The 22,413-nt window shown below is 41.3% G+C and overlaps 1 protein-coding gene across 3 annotated transcripts in view; it reads right to left on the reverse strand.

Moving 5' to 3' along the window:
• sbf2 (SET binding factor 2) overlaps positions 1–22,413 on the reverse strand; it is a 582,458-nt gene that overhangs the window by 305,053 nt on the left and 254,992 nt on the right. For all 3 annotated transcript variants that reach the window (XM_043705903.1, XM_043705905.1, XM_043705904.1), the window contains exon 4: positions 17,536–17,658. In XM_043705903.1, coding sequence (XP_043561838.1) covers positions 17,536–17,658 — 123 coding nt within the window. The remainder of the gene's footprint in view (positions 1–17,535; positions 17,659–22,413) is intronic.

Below are 22,413 nucleotides of genomic sequence, written 5' to 3' on the forward strand. Positions count from 1 at the left end.
AGGAGTAAAGGAGTTGGGAGGTAATGCTGTGACTGCATAGGACATTGGTTAGGCTACCTTTGGAATACTGTATGCAATTCTGATCTCCTCACTGTAGAATGTTGTGAAACTTGAAAGAGTTCAGAAAAGATTTACAAAGATGTTGCCAGGTTTGGAGGGTTTGAACTATAGGGAGAGTCTGAATAGGCTGGGGCTTTTTTTCTTAGAGTGGGTGAAGGGTGACCTCATACATGTTTATAAAATCATGAGGGGCATAGATAGGATAAATAGACAAGATCTTTTCCCTGGGGTGGAGGGAGCTAAAACTCGAGGGTGTAGGTTTAAGGTGAGGGGGGAAAGATTTAAAAGGGAGCGAAGGGAAACTTTTTCATGTTGGGGGGGTGCGTGTATGGAATGAACTTGCAGAGGAAGTGGTAGAGGCTGCCAATTGTCACATTTAAAAACACCTGGATGTAGCTATGAATAGAAAGGGTTTAGAGGGATAACGGCCAAATGCTAGGGATTGGGACTAGATTTATTTAGGATATCAGGTTGGCATGGATCAGTTAGACTGAAAGATCAGTTTCTGTGCTGTATATCTCGATAACACTAAGTGGGTTTTTCGGGATTGGTAGTTAGAGACAGGGAAAAGCTCAAGTAATAACACTGAATTCACACAGCATTGTTCAGGTTTATGTTCTGAGAGCCCTCTTCACTTGCTATGTTATGCTTATTTCCTATATACAGTGTTTGTTCATTTAAACTTTATCCAACCATTTTGCACTGTCATACCTCACTGGGCTAACAGCCAGAAATCAAGCTTCGTTATTCTTGAAATCCTCAAAGTTAACGATTGGTAATGTAATAAAGTTATACAATTTCCAATGAAGACCAATGGAAGATGATTACTGTAAATTAGCACTTCCTTGTTAACAAGCTGAACATAGACTTCAAAGAGTTTAAGAGCTAACAACAATCTGAATGTCTCTGTAATGCCAATTGCATCTTCTGATACTGGTTTAGTTTTTTTTTAAAAACAAAAATCCCAGTGACATCTCTATTCTCAATTTACCAATTTACAAGATATCATCTCCCCCCCAAATTATTAACAGGAATTGTCAAGTCTGAAAAAAATCAAAGACAGCCAACAATATTTAATTTATTAAGATGGCCTTCCCTTGAAATAAAACCCTTCACATCTCTCATGTACCCTAAATATTCCTGAACTCATAGGTGATGTTTATCCCCAGTCTCTTAGCTTCAGTTAAAGCTTCAATCTGATCCATGGTCTTTTCACTGAGTTTCCTTTTTGAACTCTTGAGAGCTCCAACTAGTCCCATGATATCCCTCACAACTCGAAACATTGTGAATGAACATGTCTCACCTTGTCCAATTCTTTACCTCCACTTACAGTACCTTCCTTTCTGGTCTGAGGACATGACTGAGGGTATTTCCAGCTATCCATTCTTTATTTTGGTTACTTGATTTCATTTTACTCTCCTAATTTTGATCCCTTTGAATTTATAGAGGTGACATGAAAACGTTTTATGGATCAGCTTGTACTCATCAGTTATCATTGACTATGAGACATAGGAGCAGAAATTAGGCCATTCAGCCCATTGAGTCTGTTCCACCATTAATCATGGCTGATAAATTTCTCAACCACATTCTCCTGCTTTCTCCCCATAAACACTGACCCCATTGATAATCAAGAACCTATCTATCTCTGTCTTAAATATATTCAATGACCTGGCCTCCACAGTGGTCTGTGGCAATGAATCCCATAGATTCACCACTCTCTGGCTGAAGACGTTTCTCCTTATCTCCATTCTAAAAGGTCCTCCCTTTACTCTAAAGCTGTGCCCTCAGGTCCTAGTCTCTCCTGCCAATGGAAACATCTTCCCAACATCCACTCTGTCCAGACCTTTCAGTATTCTCTGTTTCAATTAGATCCCCTCTCATCCTTCAAAGCTCCATCAAGCATACACCTACAGTCCTCAAACGTTCCTCATATGTTAAGCCTTTCATTCCTGGGATCATTCTCATGAACCTCCTCTAAACATGATCCACAGCCGGTACATCCTTCCTGAGATATGGGGCCCAAAACTGTGCACAATACTACAAATGTTGTCTGACCAGAGCCATATAGAGCCTCAGATATACATCCTTGCTTTTCTATTCAAGTCCTCTCAAAATAAATGCCAACATTGACCTGTTTTCCTAACTACTCACTCAACCTGCAAGTTTACCTTGACAGAATCCTGGACTAGAACTCGCAAGTCTCTTTGCACTTCAGTCTGTTGAATTTCCTCCCCATTTAGAAAATAGTCCATGCCTCTATTCTTCCTACCAAAGTGCATGACCTCACACTTTTCCACACTGTACTCCATCTACCACTACTTTGACCACTCTTCTAACCTGTCCAAATCCTTCTGCAGCCACCACGTTTTCCCCCCCCCACCACAACCACAACCACCACCACCAACTCCTCAATGTGACCTGTCCCTCTATCTAACTTTGTATCATCTGCAAATTTAGCCAGAATGCCCTCACTTCCTTCATCTATGTATAAAGTGAAACATTGTCGTCCCAAAAATGAGATTTGCGGAACACCACATCACCAGCTGCCATCCTGAGAAGTACCCTTTTATCCCCATTGTCTGCTTTCTGCCTGACAGTCAGGCTTCTATCCATGCTAGCAACTCGCCTCCAACACCATGGACCCTTACCTTACTCAGTAGCCTCCTGTGTGGCACCTTATCAAAGACCATCTTTAATGGGATTAAGAAACATATCAGCCTCAACTGAATGTGGAGCAGACTCGTTGTGCTGAATACCTAATTCTGCTCCTGTATTTTATAGTCTTACAATCTATCACCAGCATTAATAATTACAATTCTAGTTCACGAATGTTGGGCAGAAGGGCCTGTTTCCACATTGTGGGGAATCTAATCTAATCTAATCTGATTTACATCTCTAGTTTCTTCCTCTTGCCCTTAGATCAAGCTGCTTGAACTGTAACTGAATATCACAGAGTAAAATGTTTCACTCCCCAGACCCTCTGACATTTCCTCTAAACCCCAGTGTTGTGCTAGTACCTCAACTACCACTGTCTACTTATATCTTCAGACAGTATTACCTCTAGTTTTCCTGGCAAATCAAAAAAACTGGTGTTTTAAATCGTCCTGAAGACTGCAAGGGAGAACTTTGCCATCTGCAGGAAGCCTGATGTCATTGCCAATGCCATTCCTTAAGTATAGTACAAAACTTGATGTTTTCCTTCAGCTGGGCAGCCACTTGGGTGACTGTCTGTATGGAGTTTGTACGTTCTCCACATGTCTGCACACATTTCCTCCAAGTGCTCCAGTTTCCTCCCAGAGATTTCATGATTAGGTATATTGGCCATGATAAATTTCCCATAGCATTCAGGGATGTGCAGGCTAGGTGCTTTAGCCATGGGAAATACAGGGTTATAGGGTATGGGGAGGGTATAGGTCTTTGTGAGATGTTCTTTGGTGCATCAGTGTGGACTCAATGGTTGAATGGCCTGTTTCCACACTGTCGGTATTCTATGATTCTGGCTTTTATTCACTAATACCACACCCAAATCCTCATTTCTCACTTCAGCCCCAAGCTACCGAAGGACCAAACACGGAGTGGGTGGCAAACAGAAAGCCTTTGTTAACAATAATTGGTCACTTGTCCACAGTTCCTTCTCAGCCATTTATACCATCTCCAGCATGAAGTCACCATCAAACACAGGCATCAAATATCGTAGTTTCAAAATTTCAGAGCTCTCTCTTTCACACCCTGCACCATTCTTCAATCACCTTCAAAAGCCCTCTCCTATAACAGCTATTTTCCATGAGGAAAAACCTGCCTCTCACCACTCCTTCCAAGTACACACAGTCCTTCCAAGTGCAACATAAATGCACATGTATATATTTCAAGTTAGCATGCTCTATTCTCTGCTCACATTGCAGCCAGCTCTGTACTGGGGAGACCACCGTATGATAGACATTAAATGTTTGTACTTTTTCCACTCTCTACCACCCCACTTCTTTATTTTAAAATCCCTCTGGGCTAAACTAGTGACTGCTACTGCCTGGAAGGACGAACAGTAAATATATGGGAACACCATCATTTCAGGTTCCTCTCTAAACCCCACACTGTCTTAACTTGGAATAACATTGCCATTTCTTCATGAATGTTGGGTCAAAATTCTTAAGTTTTCTTTCTGTCAGCATTTGTCATTGTTGGCTAGACCAGTATTCATTGCCCATTCCTAACTATCATTGAAATGGTGATGGTGGACTGCATTATTGAACCACTGTAGTCCATACAGTGTAGGTACATGTATAATGCTGACAGAAAGTAAGCTCCAGAATTTTGACCCAACATCGGTGAAGAAATGGCAATATTATTCCAAGTTAACAAAGTGTGGGGTTTAGAGAGGAACCTGAAATGGTGTTCCCATGTATTTGCTGTTCATCCTTCTAGGTAGTAGCGGTTGCTAGTTTAGAAGGTGGCAAAGAATAAAGTTGTTCCACTGCATTTTGTAGATGGTACACTGCTGCCACTGTGCATCAGTAGTGATGGGGGCAATGACAGTTGCAGTTGATAGAAAATGACTCAATTAAGAGAGCTGCTTTGTCCTGGATGGTGTGAAGTTTCTTGAGTATTGTTGGATCTGCACTCATCCAGATAAGTGGAGAGTATTCCACCACATATCCGACTTATGCCTTGCAGATGGACAGGTTTTGAGGAGTCAGGTAGCGAGTTACCCACCATAAGTACAGAGCCTTTTACTTGATCAAGTAACCATAGTACTCTTGTGACTGATCTAGTTCAGTTACTGATCAATGTTAAGCCCCAGGATGATGATTGTGGGGCATGCACAATGGTTAGATTCCCTTTTGTTGACGATGGTCATTGCCTATCATTTCTATATTTGCCACTTATCAGGCTAAGGCTGAATGTTGTCCAGGTAAGGCTGCATTTCACATGAACTGCTTCAGTATTTGGATCACAAATGATACTAAACATTGTGCTACCACCAGCAAGTATGCCCACTTGTGGCCTTCTAACAGAGGAGATGCTGTGGTTGATGCAGCTGGTGATGGTTGGGTTAAGGACACTACCCTGAGGAACTCCTGCAGTGATGTCCTGTGGTTGACAGAAACATAGGAGCAACAGTAGACCAAGCTGACTCAATATGATCACAACTGAACTTCTTTTTCAATGCCATGCTCCTGCACTCTCCCCAAACGCTTGACACCTTTACTGTCTAAAAGAGTCAGGATGGGTATATGAATAAGAAGCGTTTAGAGGGATATAGGCCAAGTGCTGGCAAATGAGACTAGATTAGGTTAGGATATCTGGTTGGCATGGACGAGTTGGACCGAAGGGTCTGTTTCCATGCTGTACATCTCGATGACTAAGAGGAGGTGATAGCCTAGTGGTATTACATTAAGACTATCAATCCAGAAACTTCGCTAATGCTCTGGGGCCAGGCTCAAATTCCACTATGGTTTCATGTTACACAGGCAAGGAAACTTCTTGTTGATTACCACGTACAGTCCTCCATCAGCTGATAAGTAGTCCTCCATTGTGAACAACACTTAGAGGAAGCACTGAGGGTGACAAGGTACAAAATGTACTCTGGCTTTCAATGTCCACCATTAAGAGTGGCTCTGTATTGGAACAGGAGAAAGTGAGGTCTGCAGATGCTGGAGATCAGAGCTGAAAATGTGTTGCTGGAACAGTGCAGCAGGTCAGGCAGCATCCAGGGAACAGGAGAATCAACGTTTCAGGCATAAGCCCTTGTTCAGGCTTATGCCCGAAACGTCGATTCCTCTGTTCCCTGGATGCTGCCTGACCTGCTGCGCTGTTCCAGCAACACATTTTCAGCTCTGTATCAGAACAGCTGATCGAGCTGGCTAGGTCTTAAAAGACATAGGTGCTAAAATGGTCTGCAGCAAGTGGTGAGAACTAACAAGAGGGAAAAACATACTTGACCTCATCCCAAGATAGCATCAAAAGAATGACAAAGTCCTGCCTTTACATGGAGAATAACCTCTATATGCTTGTGGCATTGTCTCACTGCTAAATGGGACAGATTTCAAACAGATTTGGTAACTCAAGATTGGGCATGCATGAGGCATTGTGGGCCATTAACAGCAGCAGAATTGTACTCCAGCACAAAAAAAATCTGTAACCTCATCGTACAGCATATCCCCTACTCAACCATTACTATTAAGCCAGGGAATCAACCTACATCAAAGGAGAGTTCAGGAAGGCACGCTAGGAGCAGCATAAGGTGTACCTGAAATCAAGGCATCAACCTGGTGAAGCAACCAAATAGGACTACTTGCATGCCAAGCAGGAGTAGCAAGTGATAGACAGAGCTAAGCCATCTCACAACAAATGGACCAGATCAATATCCAGGCTTGGGCTAACAAGGGGCAAGAAACTTTTGTACCACATAACTACTAGGCATTGACCACCTCTAATAAGCAATAATCTAATCACCATCCCTTGATATTTGAAGGTGTTCCAATAACTGATTTCCCCCATTATCAACATCCTTGTGGTTACCATTGGCCAGAAATTCTAATGGACACATTACATAAACACAGTGACTACTACAGCAGGTGAGAGACTAGGAATAGTTGGGGAGCACCTTACATCCTAACTCCCCAAAGCCTGTCCACCATCTAAAAGGCATAATTCAGCAGTGTGATGGAATACTTTCCACTGGCCTGGATGGTTTCAGTTCCAACAAAATTCCAGAAGCTGGAAAACATCCAGGACAAAGGGGTCCACTTGATTGGAATCACATCTGGAAGCATTCACTCCCTCCACCACCGACACTCAGTAGAAGTAGTGTGTACCATCTACAAAATATATTGCAGAAATTCACCAAAACTCTAAGACAGTGAAATAACTCGATGGAGGTCAGCAAGTCACCCTTTATTTACATGTGCACAGTACGCTGACTCTGACCAGCTAGCTCAGAGCCAGTCCTTAGAGTGAGGAGAATCCTTGAACCTCCTGTTTATACCTGTCAGCGAGGATGTCCTGATAGGCCCAGGTTAATAGCCCCAGTCAGGGAACTCATACTCATATCCACCTGGCCGACCTCATTCCAATCACTACATTCCTCCCATCTAAGTCTAGGGATGTAGGCCTATTATTTTCTTACAGCTGCTCCTGGGACATTTTTGCCCCAGGTCCAATTCCTCCAGCTCCGACTCAGACATGGATGGCCGGTGTTAGTCACTATGTTTATGTAATGAGTCCAATTGAATTTCTGGTCAACTGTAACCCCAAGCATGTTCATAATGGGGCATTTGCCCACTAGAAAATGGTGCAGGCTGATGATACCCCAAATGGCAGTATTGTATATTAGTACAAAGCCTTATGGGTACTAATTGTGGCATACTTGTGGGACTCATCGAGTTGTAACTGCAGGTATGCATGGCTCATGCAGCTTCATGAAGGATAGTCTCCTCTCCCACCTCCCCCCGCCAGTTTTGCATACAAGTCCTCTATGCGTGGGATTGAGTATTTATCCAGCTGTGAGAAGTGGTTTATCATTTGCTTAAAATCCTCACAAAGGTGAATCAAGCCATCTGGCTTCATGATCATAACAACTGATGCTGTCCATTCCACAAACTGTACACGTTTCATGATTCCTTCATTCACCAGCCTCCTGATTTGTGCCTCTACATTTGCACACAAGACAAATTGTGCAGGGCAGGTCTTGCAGAATCGCTTCCTGGTAAACATGTACTGTGGTCTTGGCACCTTTGATAGTCCCTCCACCTCGCTGACAAACTTCAGGGTGTTTTTTTATTTTGGACTTCACTCAGGAAGCCATTTTCAAATCGAAAAACATTGAGCCAACCAAGGTAAATATTTCTCAACCCCATCAAGCTTGGGCCCAAGCTGTTCACTACGATCAGCGGTAACTAGGCCAACTGCCTCTCATAGAAGACCAGAACCAAAGTCGTACTCTTAATTTGCAACGGTTCCCAGGTGTACATTCTCAGTCTGGCTGAGGTCTTGCGCAAACCTAAGGCACTGAGTCCACAGCCAACCTCGTGAAAGACTAGCTCTGCAATTAGCAATACAGCTGCGCCGGTACCGATCTCCATTAGAACCAGATGACCATTTAATCAGACATTTATGCTGACTGATTCCGATTTGGATGTTGCTAAGCAATTTAACTGTTCCAATCCACACATATGTAGACTTCCCAGTGTGTGCACTCTCCTGGGTACTGGCCTACAAGTTATCTTACTAAAGTCAGGCCTTGTCAGACTCCTTTGCTGTCTTGAGCCCGCATACTAGCAACAACTACAATGGCTTGCCAGCCAGTTTTGTTTTGGGATTTTGTCGTGGGCTGACTTAGGGTCCCTCTGCTCAGGATATGTCCTGCATGAGGTTACGCGATTGCCTGCACTCAAGTGTATTCCCAAAGTTCAGTGACACAGGTGAGCGTGTATATTTCTATCAGTATACCCTGTACCTCACATGCTCCACTTGCCACATTTTCTAATGACAAATTCCATTTATAGTGCCAATTTGAAATCCATTTGGGCTTCAGCTAGCAGGCGTTTTTGCATGGTTACGTAGCTTATCCCACATACCAAACAAACAGTCTCTCAGCATCTCATTCAGGGTCAACACAAAATCACATGCCTCTGCCAGTCACCTGAACCTTGTCAAAAATCCCAACACAGACACCCAACTCAAGGACAACTGTTGCGAGTGAATATTCGTCAGCACCGTACTGTTTTCTCTCGTTGTCACTGAAATAATTCCACGGAGATTGGTATCCCATCACTAAGTCACCCTTTATTTACATGGACACAGTAAATATCCAGCTAGCTTTGACCAGGAGAATTAGGAGAATCCCTGAGACTCCTTTTATACCTGTCAGCCAGAACTCCCTGATTGGCTCCAATTAACAACCCCAAACAGCGAACGCATACTCAATGAGATCCACCTGGCCAGTCTCATTCCAATCACTACAGACAGTACTTGCCAAACAGAAAACCACTTCTATCAGAAAGTACAATGACAGCAGATCCATGAAAACACCACCAACTACAAGATCCCCCCCAAGCTGCTCAATAATATCCTGACCTGGAAATATATTACTGCTCTTCATTGTCAAAGTTCTGGAATTCCCTCCCGAAGGACATTGTAGTCAACCTACAGTATGTGGACTGAAGTGCTTTAAGAAGGCATCTCACCCACAAAGGATGGGCAATAAAAATATGCTGGCCAGCCAGAGATCTCCACATTCAAAGTGAATAAAACTGAAGAAATCTATCAATTCTTTTTCTTGAATACATCGAATGAACTGGCCTTCGCTACGTTACGTGGTAGAGAACAATACGATGGAGGATTTCCCCAGCGCAAATGAGGATCTGAGAAATGATTCTGCCCAAGGTAAACTGCTAGAATAAGGTTTTCTGTCTTGTTGGTTTCCTTACTATGTGGCGCAGACCCAGTTTAATACCACGCCTTTTAAGACTTGGCTAGTTCAGTCAGTAATAGTGCCACCAAACCATTCTGGGTGATGAACATCAAACTCCCATCTAGAATACATTCTGTGCCTTTGCCACCAACTGACGTTCAAAATAGAGGAGCATGATTCATCAGCTGAGAAGGAAATGGTACATGCTAATCAGGAGGTTGAATTGCTCATATTTGACCTGATGCTATGACACTTCAATGTTGAGGAGACTCTATCTTCTGCACACCACTGTGTCACCACCTCTGGGATACTAATGTCTGAGAATGTCTCAGCCATTCTTATGAAATAGTTCCTGGCAGATAATGTAACATTGTTTCTTGACTTGTGTTTGGGAAAGATTTCTGAGTTTAGGCACAAGCCCCTCCCCCTCCTCCCCAAGTATTCTTAAGGAAGGCTTTGCAAGGTCAGCAGGGCTGTACATGCTGCTATCACTTCCAGGTGATCCATCTGGGTATCATTCTTTTTTAACCAGATTTTTCAGCAGTTAGGTTTACTAAGCCATTTCACAGGACATTTAAGAGTCAAGTAGATTGTTATGCATCTGCAATCACAAATAAAGTAGATCAGGTGGGGACATCAATTAACCAGACTGACCGTTAGAGAAATGGGCAAAGATTTTATGGTCATTGTTAATTTAATTTAATTTGTTTTGAATTTAATTCAAATTTCACGATCTGCCATGGTGGGATTCAAAGTCATGTCCCCAGAGCATTCGCCTGGGTGTCTGAATTTCGAGTCCAATGACAATACCACTATGATTCTGTATTCTCCAGCTTAAGCTTATTACATTTCTAACACTTCCCAAATCTGACCAAAGTCATCAACCCAAAATACTTGTTTTAGTTTCTCTCTTGCAGTTGCCATTTGACTGCTGAGAATTTTCGGTATGTTTATTTCAAATTTTGAGTATTGACAGTATTTTGCTTTGGTAAGACACATCATTTACGAAAAAGGCAGACAGATGCCTTTGGTGGCAGCCGTGATGTAGTGTTGTCTTTAAAGTGCTTTACGTTGGAGGGAGCTTGATGTGAAGTTCAAGACATGAACATAATGGTTCCTGTAATTATTAGTCCATCTCATACGTTAAGTTTGAGGATGGGCAGTACAACATCTTGTGGTAACAAAGTAGAGTATAATCACTGGCAACAATACATCTATCCCAATGAGCTGAATGTATTCTATGCTTGTTTTGAACAGAAGGTCAGTGAAATGATGTCACCTTCTCCAATAGCATCGGGTGCACCTGTACCCACAGTCACCACTGCAGAGATCAAATGGGCCTCACTGAGACTGAACACAGGGAAAGGGAGTCGCCAATGCAGTTCCCAACTGTGCACTCAGACCCTGCACTGGCCATCTGGTGGGAGTATTCACAGACATAGTTAATCTCTCCTTACACCGATCTCAGGTTCCCACCTGCTTCAACAAGGCCACCATTATCCCAATCCCAAAAAAAATCAGGCAATGTGTCTCAATGACTTGAAGGAGTAAATATCACCATCAATTTCTCCTGGTCCATCTATGTCAATGCTACAATCAAGAAAGTGCACCAACACCTCCACTTCCTCAGAAGGCTAAGGAAATTCAGCAAAGACACATCGACTCTTACCATTTTTTATAGATGCACCATAGAGAGCATTCTATTGGATGTCTCACAGTTTGGTATGGCAACTGCTCCACCAAAGACTCCAAGAGGAGAGTTGTGAACGCAGCCTAGTCCATCACACAAATCAGCCTCCCTTCGACTGACTCTATCTATACCTCCTGCTGCCTCGGGAAAGCAGCCAACAGAGAGCCCTCACAACCAGGTTTTACTCTCTTCCACTCTTTTCCATTGGGAGGAAGATACAAAAGTTTGAAAACAGACTTAAGAACAGTTTCTTCCTCATTACCAGACTTATGAACAAGCCTCACATTAGACTGGATCTTTTTCTGCACATTTTGTGCAGCTGTTATATCATATTCTGCATACTGTTCTAGTACCTTGAACTTATGCAAGGTACAATTTGTCTGGATGGCATACAAAACAATACTATTTACTGTACCTTGATACATGTAACAATAATCAATCAAATCAAATTTGCACTGCAGACATTTAGCGCAAAATCTTGAGCATCAGGTAAGCAAGTTAGAGCAGCTGCATGAAGCAACAGGAAATGTATACCCAAAATACAGACTGATCAAGAAATTCTAGTATGCTCAATCCGGATTGGAGAAGTAGGAAGGAATTTTAGACCAACCATGTTGTGAAGTGAGCCACGTCACAAGTCGATTTGATATTTTTGTTCTGCATTGTTTCAACGTTGCATGTGAACGAGGAACTGTATTTCATTTCATTCCATGTTATCACCTTTGATCATGGCTTCAAAAGTCATAAGTGCCACTCTCCCAAATTCCTGGTATAAAATCACCCAAATTCCTGTTCACCTTAAAGATTCTCTGCAAAATCCATCTCTCTGTCATACCCTTCCTAATATCTTCTTTAGCTTTGTCAAATGGCTTGCATGTGTGTTAAAGTTGCTACATAAATGCAACTGTTGTTTATGATTAATGTAATTGGGATAAAGGTAGAATATTACAGGACACAAAAAAATAGGGCAATCTTATTACTTTAAATAACAAAGTAATAATCATTTCATAGAACAAACATGATAAAAGCAGCTTGGACCTAGAAAATTGACAGCTGTGGGCTTTGTACATTACAGATAAAACATCCTGCAATGTAAATAGAAAACTAAAATGGACAAAATCTTTTGAATGCTTTGAAAACTGAATTGAATTAATGACATTTTTGTTATCATTAACTACCGTGTTTTAGAGAGAGTTTGGAATTACCTAATTAAATCTAGGCTGACAATTCTTAATGTTCTTTCATTTTGTCATTTTATGATTAATGCCAACAAATTGGCTAGTAAATTCAAAGAATATGAGATGGCTTCACTTTAGCACAAGAAAGAAGAATGTTTTGATTTGCATTTGGTGATATGATTAAGGAGTCCCTCGATAAGCCATGGTGTTGGCCAAAAGCAATGTCTCACATTCTCGAAATTCTCCTCACAGTCGAAGCCTCAGTGTGAAGTTTATGATGCGTATCAGGTGACATGAACATTCTGCAATACTGTTCAGTTAGGATTTATCACATCACATTTTTTGCAGTACTTCCTGACTTTTTAAATTCTTTATTGATTAGAATTATTAGCTTTTCTAAGCCTTTTCCATTATAAATAACCTAAAATCTCCATAAAGGTAAAATTGGGCAAAAGGCAAAGCTGGAGAAAAGACTGAACACAATCAGGGGTAAGCACTGTGGAACATTTTCACTGGAATGCACAGCACTAGTTATATAAAAGAAAGTGGAAAGAAAGAACCTGTCCCTAAGTGCTTCAGAACCAATTATATACTTTTGAACTATAATCAAAGCTACATAACTAAATATTGCTGTCAATGTGTGTTCTGCAGGCTCTCAACAAGATTAATGACTCTTTTGTTGGAATGTGGTTAATGAATAAATATTGGCCAGTTTACTTGGATGACCACTGAAGATTGAGCTTTGGCTTAATGGCATTCAAAAGTCAAAACCTGTGACAATGAAGAATCAGTATACATTATACAGTGAAGTCACTTAAGGGGGCTTGAACCATTTAACCAATGTTTTTTATATTCATTGGAGGAGTTATCACTGAGCCAGGTTCACACACGTTTTTCAGAATGTTGGACTAAAAAAACAGAGGAATGCAAAGGAGAACAGGAAGCAAAAAGCAAAAAGGTGTAAACTGTCAGATGAGATGGAAGGAGGTCACAGGTCAGAGGGTAGTGAAGAGACAATTGGAGATTCTACAAGTGGAGAAAGTGAGGTCTGCAGACGCTGGAGATCAAAGCTGAAACTTTATTGCTGGAACAGCACAGCAGGTCAGGCAACAGGAAGCAAAAAGCAAAAAGGTCAGATGGTAGTGAAGAGACAATTGGAGATTCTACAAGTGACCAAGGTTAATAAACTAAATGCACTGGATGACAGGAAGCTGCTGGAGATTTGAAATGAACATCATAAGACGACAGTGGATGGAATTTAATGGGGTAAAGCCAGACTATGTTGCTGATGTGGAATCTCTTGGTCGTTGATGTTTAAAGGTGACTTAAGGATCACAACATACGAAGCACTGAAGTTGCGCATTAATCAAGTAAGCTGGATAAGATCTAGCATACATTTTGGATGCAGCACAGCATAACTGCTTTAGTTTAATTAAGTCTAATTTATATTAGCTACTTTTTAATTTGTAATAATTAACTATTATTTCGTGTTAAGAAATCTGAATTGTTGGAAGTTGAGGAAAATCAAGATGGATTAACATCCCAAATTCAAAGCTTAAGTGACAGCAATAGAAATATTGGCTTGCATTCAGGAAAATCATGATCATCATTAATTCCAATCGATGTGAGTTATTACAATCACCTTCCAAATGTTTGCAACACATGTAATTGCATAAGAGTACAATAAAAAATTTGAGTGGTATTGTTATGGATAGGCCAGACCCCCTCAAAGCATTTCAAGAAAGTAGCCGAGACCCTAATGGAATTGAACCCGGGTCTACAGGCGCTGTGAGGCAGCAGTGCTAACCACTGGGCCACCGTGCCGGTGGTATTGTTATGGATACCACCGTGCCGGTGGTATTGTATTGAGTGGTATTGTTATGGATAGGCCAGACCCCCTCAAAGCATTTCAAGAAAGTAGCCGAGACCCTAATTTTTCTGGTTGTTTTGAGCAGGTGGAGAGTGGATATTCTAGGGGTGACGCAGCTGGTCAAAACTATTCTGTTTAAAACAAAACAGAATACGTTTACAGAGTACCAAATGAAAAACGAACAAGAGAGAACAGAATACAGAGTAACATAACCTATCAAACCCAACAGACTATCCCAATCCAGTGATGCCGTTCCAAATTCCTGCAACAATCCCCATAAACACCTCTTGGCAAAAAAGGTAAAATCAAACACAGGGTCTTACAGCAGAGATAGAGGTCGCAGAGAGATTCAGCATGGAACACTTTCTTCCATGTAGCTATTTCTTTGACCAGCAGCCTCAAAACTGACTGCTTGCTCTGAACAGACAGACTAAAACCAAAACAAACCGAACCAGAGATAAGCTGAGCTGGTAGAACTGGCCACTCCCCTTTCATTGTACAAGCATTTATTTAAATTGAAAGCTTTTTGTCTGAGGCAGTATCTATTAGCTATAATGAAATTGGCCCTAAAACCCATCAAAACTAGACACCCCAAAACCTGTGTCTTTACGACTGTTCTGAAGTAAAAACCAAGGACAACATTACCTTGTTAAAGGAGCAGCATCGTCACAGCATTACATTTATTTGCCATTAAAAGTCTCTAAAACTTAGCTACACCATTATAAAGATTTGAAACCCAAAAAAATTCTGTGGCATAATTTGGAAAATATATTCTTATCCCTTGACCATAATGTCAATAAAACATAATTTACACAAAATACAGATTCAGGATCCTGAAGACCTTAATCTGTCCATTTGTCAGTTGTGTCCTGGTAATAATCCTAAATCACAAGATTCCATGCTGAAACTCAAGGCTGCCATTTCAGGGCAGGACTGGAGAGAATGCTGCAGAGTCACAAGCACTGTCCTTTGGATAAGACATTAAAATTGAGACCCTGCTTGCCTACTGCTCAGGTAAATACAAAAGATCCAGTGGCACTATTTTGAAGAGCAGGGGAGTTGCTCCTAGTGTCCTGGTTGATCTTAATCCCTCAATTAAAATCACAAACAAGTAATTTTGCTAGTCCCGCATAATTTCTGGTTAACATATTTTCTACACTTAAACAGTGACCATACTTCAAATCACTTTATTAGTTAAGTACTTTAAGACATTTCGAGTACTGATGAAAAATATAACTGAAATTAACATAACTTTTTTTGTCTATTTTGAAACAGTTGGAGGGACAATGATACTTGTAAACTTCATAATAATACAGTATCCAAAACATATAAAATGTAGAATGCAAAGTACTGGAAATGCTCAATAGGTCTTACATCATGGGGAAATTAAACTGAGTTAACATTGCATGGCTACCACCGATCATTGGAACTGAAAGACATTAGTAACATAACAAGTTTTAAGGACAGAAGCAGGGAAAAAAAAATGGGCTATGAAACAAAAAAGCAAAGCCTGCGACAGGGTGGAAGACCAGAGAGATCAAATGACAAATGGGAAGGTAATGAAACTAAAAAAGGAACTAAGACATGTTGAGATGAAATGTAATTGTGCATAGCAGAATCATCACAGACACATTTTGGGGGAAAAAAAGGGAATAGAGGTCTGAAATAAAAAGATCTGTTTATGGTACATACGGAAACAGATAAAGAAGAACCGTTGCTATATGAAATACAGTTAAAATTTTCTATTTTAATTCACTACAACTACAATTTAACTGAAGCTGGATTTAAGGTAAAAGTACAAACCACTGCCCAAATGAAGTCCCCATTTTATTTTTAGAATGTGTACTTAATGTTCTAAACATACAAAATAATTCATCTCCCGCAGAAACTGATAGCTACCTGTCATCTACAACTACTTAAGTTTATCACAGCAAATTATTTACCTTGAAATCTGACCTCCAGCAGGTCATAACATTCCAGATCACTTACACAGCATGTCATGCACACCATTTATATATTAACTGGTTAGTAAGTAAATTTCCATTTGCCAGAATGCAAAAAATGACATATCTTCTGTTTTTAGTACATTTTTTTGTTACAAGTTCTGCATGATTAGCTGTACAAGACATTGGTAAAGCCACATTTGGATTACTGTTTTGTAGGAAGGATGTTATTAAAATGGAAAGTTGCAAAAATGATTTGAAATACAAGGAGAGGCTGGATAAGCTGAGACTTCTTTTCCCTTAAGCATAGGAGGCTGATGGGTGACCTTATACAGATTTATAAAATCACGAGGGACCAAAATAGGGTGAATAGCCAAGGTCTTTTTCCAAGGGCATGAGAGTCTAAAACATAGGTCTAAGGTGAGAGGGACGAGATTTAAAAAGGGACCTGAGGGGCAAGGTTTTCATACAAAAAGTGGTGTGTAAATGGAATAGGCTGATACAATTACAGCATTTAAATATATATTTGGATGGGGTAGCACAGTGGTAAGCACATCTGCCTCACAATAACAGGGTTCCATTCCAGAAGCAATTACTGGTCTGTGTGGAGTTCACACATTCTTCCTGAGTCTGCATGGGTTTCCTCCAGGTGCTCCAGTTTCCTTCCACAGTCCAAAGGTGTGCAGGTTAGGTAGACTGCACATGTTAAATTTCTCTGTAGTGTCCACCAGGTATGTGCTGGTTGATGGGTTAACCAAAGTAAAATGCAGAGATAGGGTGGGGACCTGGGTTTGAGTGGGATACTCTTTGGTGTAAGGTGCAGAGTTGATGGGCTGAATAGCCTCTTTCCACACTGTCGGGATTCAATGAATAGAAAATATTTAGAGGGATACTGCCCGAATGCAGGTAAATGGGACTAGTTCATTTCATGTTGATATGGACAACCTCTTTTTATGCTGTATGACTCATGATCAATAGATGAAAAGATAAAATTATCTGCTTTGTTCAGTTCACACCTTGTTAAACAGATGTGCCAAAGGGCCTTTCTCGGTCCTGTAGATCTTTAAGAATAATGAAAATCAATTTTTTTCTTGTCAAGTGTGTAGTCTCTAAGAGTTAAATAATGAAGAAATTCAAGTATTAAATAATTAAGTACACAGGCTTGCAGAAAGTTTCATATTTTGGAAAGATTTGATTTGATTTATTGTAGTCACATGTACCCAAGTACAGCGAAAAGCTTTGTTTTGCAAGCGGTGCTGGCGGATCATAGCAAACAAGGGCATACAGATAATAGTGTTTAGACAGAGTACGGCATACAGGGTACAACTACACAGGAAGTGTGCAAAGCAAGATCAACATAGAAAGATAATAAGAGTAAAATTTACCTTGAATATTTCTGGGTAATCCAGTCGGGACACAAGCACCAAACTTTTAGGTGCAAACACCTGTGCAGGTTGTATTAACCCTGTATCCTCGTCTTCACCTTCTGTATCATCATGTTTAGCTCCCTTTAAAAAAATGAAGACATTAAAATAAATGTGACAATATACAAGCAATCCTAAAAGTGTAAAGTACAGACTGCATGCCTCAACATTCCAAAAGCATTGATTCAAAATTTAGAACTAATAAATAACAAGCTTTCTTCCTGTGAAAACAGAGTGCTGGAGAAGCTCCATAGGTCTGATGATATCTGTAAAGGTAGCAAGTGTTTTACTGTTTTGAAATCAAATAGGATTCTTCTTCAGAACTAAGGAATGGTGGAAACGTTGTTTGCTGTTGAAAGATGGGGGAGGGGAAGTGGAACAAACAGGAATATTAAGGAAAGATTAGAGTTTGACCAATCGAGGGAAGTAGGGAGGAGAAAAGGACATGGTTGACGCAATTGCAATTTCTGGGTAATCCAAGATGGAGAACGGGGAAAAAATTGTGGCTGTAAGAGCTGCTCCTTTTTTGAGATATTTTAGGTGTTTGGAGGTGAGTTCCTCGAATTCCAGAAGCAATTACTGGTTTGTATGCTATTGCACTGTTTTGGAACTTTGGGGAAAAAAGATCAAACAGCAGAACTTTCAAAAGGAGGAAGACAGACAAAAAGCAGTGACTACATGGTCAGTGAGGGAGAGAGAGAGAAAAAGAAACCTACACAGCAGTGAATCTGCACAGTTTCTGCCATTGCTGTTTGAGTTCATGTATCTCTGTACATCGGAGTTCGTCTAGGAAAAATTAACACAGTAAACTTCACAGCTGACCTTGGAGGAACCTGTGTGGGAGAACTCACAGCTTAGGAAGGAACAGGTAAGTGCATAATCTTTAAAAGTACCTTTGCTGTAAGTCTACAGTAGTGAGTAGAGTGGGCTCTTTCTTGATTACATGTTTTATTTAGATCGGTCTCGTGATTAAATTTTAAAACTATAATCCATAAGTACCGTTACCCTGGGGCACTGTTTTTAGAGCAAAAAGACAGTTATTTTCTGGGCCTGTAGATTGTGAAGGAGCAAAGATGACCCTTAATAGAGTGATGTGCTCTTTTTGTTGGATGTGGGAGTTTAGGGAGAGTTCCCATATTACTGATGATTATGTCTGCAGGGAGTGTCTTTGATTGTGAATCCTACCATATTGCAGGGATCAGGTGGAGCGGCAGTTAGAGGAAATGAGGAACTTACAAGAGCTAGGGGTGTGATGCATGGCAGTTATAGGAAGGGAGAAAAGCCACAGATACAGTCGGGTAGATGGGTTTGAGAATGTGTATCAGGTATGAGCAGGTAGGGCAAGAGTTAAGTTCTGAGTTTTGTGAAACAAGTGGTTAAGCTGAGCATAACTCAGATCAAATAAGAACTTGCAGTTAACAACTGGGAGCTGGAGGAAAGGGTAATGGGTTAACAAGGTGGAAAAGCATTCATTATGTAGAACTGTTTAACAATATTGGAAGCATTCAGTATGTATGGTCAGTTTAACAAGGTGAAAAGTATTCATTATGTGAAGCCAGTTGAGGTTAAGAGCATTCATTGTGTAATACCAGATGGCTTAATTTTTGCTATTGACATTCACTGACTGTAACGATCACCCAATCAATATGTATATTGCCTTATCTGGATGCACTTCCCTTTAAAAACACTATATAATTCATTAAGAAATGCTAGTTCAGAGAAGACTGAGGACTTATGGGTGATTGTTCTCTCTCCCTCCAGGGCCCAGAATAAAAATGAAGGAGGTAAAGCTGAGCATTTTGCTTTGACGGGGGGGAATGGGATGACCAAAATTGGCGTAGTTGGCAGGATCCAAATGGATAGTCACGATCGGACAGTGTCTGCAATCGTCCGGAACATCGGTATCTTGAGATGGACGGGTGCACAAGGTAAGATTTTAAACCTTGGTCTCTCTTGATATTCCGCTGTGTCAGAGATGGTCCCCTCATTCAATTGCTCTCTATTCTACAGATTCTTTGAATGGTAATTAGTTCAGTTTCACAGGCGCCCTAGCAGGCAGAGATTCAGTTCTCTGTGCTGCAAGTGGGGGGGTGGGGTGTTTGTTGGAGGTTAGAGTTCTCTGCATGGTACTGGGTTGGGTTTGATTGAGGTTCGAGTCTTCTGCGCAGTACAGGGGTTTGAGCCCCCTGGGTGGATTAATTTGAGGTTCAAGTCCTCTGTGCTGGGGTTCAAACTCTCTGCGTTCAAGCGGGGTTCAAGCCCCCATGAGGAGTAAAGGGAGAAAGGGGTTAAGGTCCTCTACTGGTGAAACTTAAGGCTCTGTGAGTCTGTTCTGGGGGAAGAGTGTGGCTTGGATTATGACGCCATGTGGTCTGCTGCAAGGGCTTTCTCTTTTCATAAGTGCAATTTCAGTGAGGATACAAATAAAAACGAGAAAACGCTGAGATTAAGGTTGTATAAATAGTTGAGTTGAAAAAAAGTCTCAATGTAAATTGTGCCATGTTGTGAGTCTTTGATGTTTAAAAATTTTGGTTTGTTAAAATACTGGTTCGGAAAATCCTTTTAAGTAACTGTTTTGCCTTGCTTGAATCAGAATCTCAATTCAATGTGTTTTGTGGACGATGTAATAGGGCAGATTTTGTTTTTACATTGAAATTGTACGACATTAGGTCCTTTTTTAAAATTATCAAACTTGTAACCTTACAGCAAATTGATTGAGGACCTCGAGACTGCATTGTTGCCGCAATGCCATCACTGGCAGGGACGCTGGTGTAGGGTGCCGAAGCATGCATTGTGACGAGGAATGTTCCCGGTTCAACTGGTCCGTGGGTGCTCCGTTTCTGTAAGAAATCTAGAGTGTCGCGACAGAAGCTGGGGGTCCCCTGTACAATGGGTTGCGGCTATACAGGACATTGGTTAGGCCTCTGTTGGAATATTGCATGCAATTCTGGTCTCCTTCCTATCGGAAAGATGTTGTGAAACTTGAAAGGGTTCAGAAAAGATTTACAAGGATGTTGCCAGGGTTGAGGATTTGAGCTATAGGGAGAGGCTGAACAGGCTGGGGCTGTTTTCCCTCGAGCGTCGGAGGCTGAGGGGTGACCTTCTAGAGGTTTACAAAATTATGAGGGGCATGGGGTTGAGGAGTCCAGAACTAGACCGCATAGGTTTAAGGTGAGAGGGGAAAGGTATAAGAGACCTAAGGGGCAACTTTTGCAACAGAGAGTGATACGTGTATGGAATGAGCTGCTAGAGGAAGTGGTGGAGGCTGGTACAATTGCAACATTTAAGAAGTATTTGGATGCATACATGAATAGGAAGGGTTTGGAGGAATATGTGCTGGGTGCTGGCAAATGGGACTAGATTGGGATAGGATAAATAGGCAAAGTCTTTTCCCTGGAGTCGGGGAGTCCAGAATTAGAGGGCTTAGGTTTAGGATGAGAGGAAAAATATATAAAAGAGACCTACGGGGCAACCTTTTCACTCAGAGGGTGGTACATGTATGGAATGAGCTGTCAAGAGGATGTGGTGGAGGCTGGTACAATTGCAATATTTAAAGAGGCATTTGGATGGATATATGAATAGGAAGGGTTTGGAGGGATATGGGCCGGGTGCTGGCAGGTGGGATTAGATTGGGTTGGGATATCTGGTCGGGTTGGACCGAAGGGTCTGTTTCCATGCTATACATCTCTATGACTCTATGCTATACATCTCTATGACTCTATGATTCTATGCCTTCGACATAGCTAGAGGTTCTCACACAGGGAGGCAGTGGCACAGCGCTAATGTTACTATTAATCCAGAGGGCCCAGGCTAATGCTCTGGGAACATGGTTTCAAATCCCACCATGGTAGGTGGTCGTATCTGAACTCAGTAAAAGATTTAATGGAATTTAATCCTCAAAAATGCCAGCTGATGCACTTTGGAAATAACAAAGCAAGAGAGTACTTGATGAACAGCAAAATACTAGAAAGCTATAAATGCTTTCCATCGATCCCTGAAGGCGACAGGATGGGTTAATAGGGCAATTAAGGCAGCATACTTTGGTTAGGCCACAGCTAGAATAACATGCACTGTTCTCGTCACCACACTATAGGAAGTATATGATTGCACTGGAGAGAGTGCAAAGGAGTTCTGAAAAAGAAACACTGGACTATAAACATCAAGTCTGCTTTCTTCCCACAATTGCTGAAAGATTTGCTGAGTTTTTCCAGCAACTTGTTTCTGTTTCAGATCTCCAGCATCAGCAGTCCTTCATTTCATTTCATCAGGATTGGGTTGGAGAATGTTATTTTTGAAAAGAGAGGGAGGATAAGTTCGGGTTGCTTTCTTTGAAACAGAGAACGCTTGCCGGGGGGGGGGGGGGGTGAAACTCTATTGAGGTATACAAGATTGAGGGGCATGAACAGGGTGAATACAGAGCAGGTGTTCTCCTTATTCAAGGCTATGGGCCAAGTGCTGAAAAGTGGTTTAGTCTCAATAGGTCAGTGTTGACTCAATAGCCCAAAGGGCCTCAACTGGGCTGCATGATTCTATAACTCTAAAGAGTGAATGTTCAGATGGCATTCTGGCATGTTTCACCAAATATTGATAGTTATCTTGGAGATCTTCTTAAATGCAGCTTCCTTCCAGATCACAGAATCAAAAATCCTTGCAGGCAGTCTTCAAGAGAAGATTGGTTTCACAGTGGTTTCAGAACTGGGAAGCTTAGCTAAAAGCAAGGAGCTTCCCAATAGGTTTGTGACCTACAACTCCAAACAATATTCAAAACAGATAGTGAAATCTGATGACTGTCAGCCCAGACTAGTGGTCCCCAGCAAACGCACAGTTGTCACAGCTAAC

The sequence above is a fragment of the Chiloscyllium plagiosum genome, chromosome 16, assembly GCF_004010195.1.
Source record: "Chiloscyllium plagiosum isolate BGI_BamShark_2017 chromosome 16, ASM401019v2, whole genome shotgun sequence".
In the NCBI taxonomy this organism is placed as follows: Eukaryota; Metazoa; Chordata; class Chondrichthyes; order Orectolobiformes; family Hemiscylliidae; genus Chiloscyllium; species Chiloscyllium plagiosum.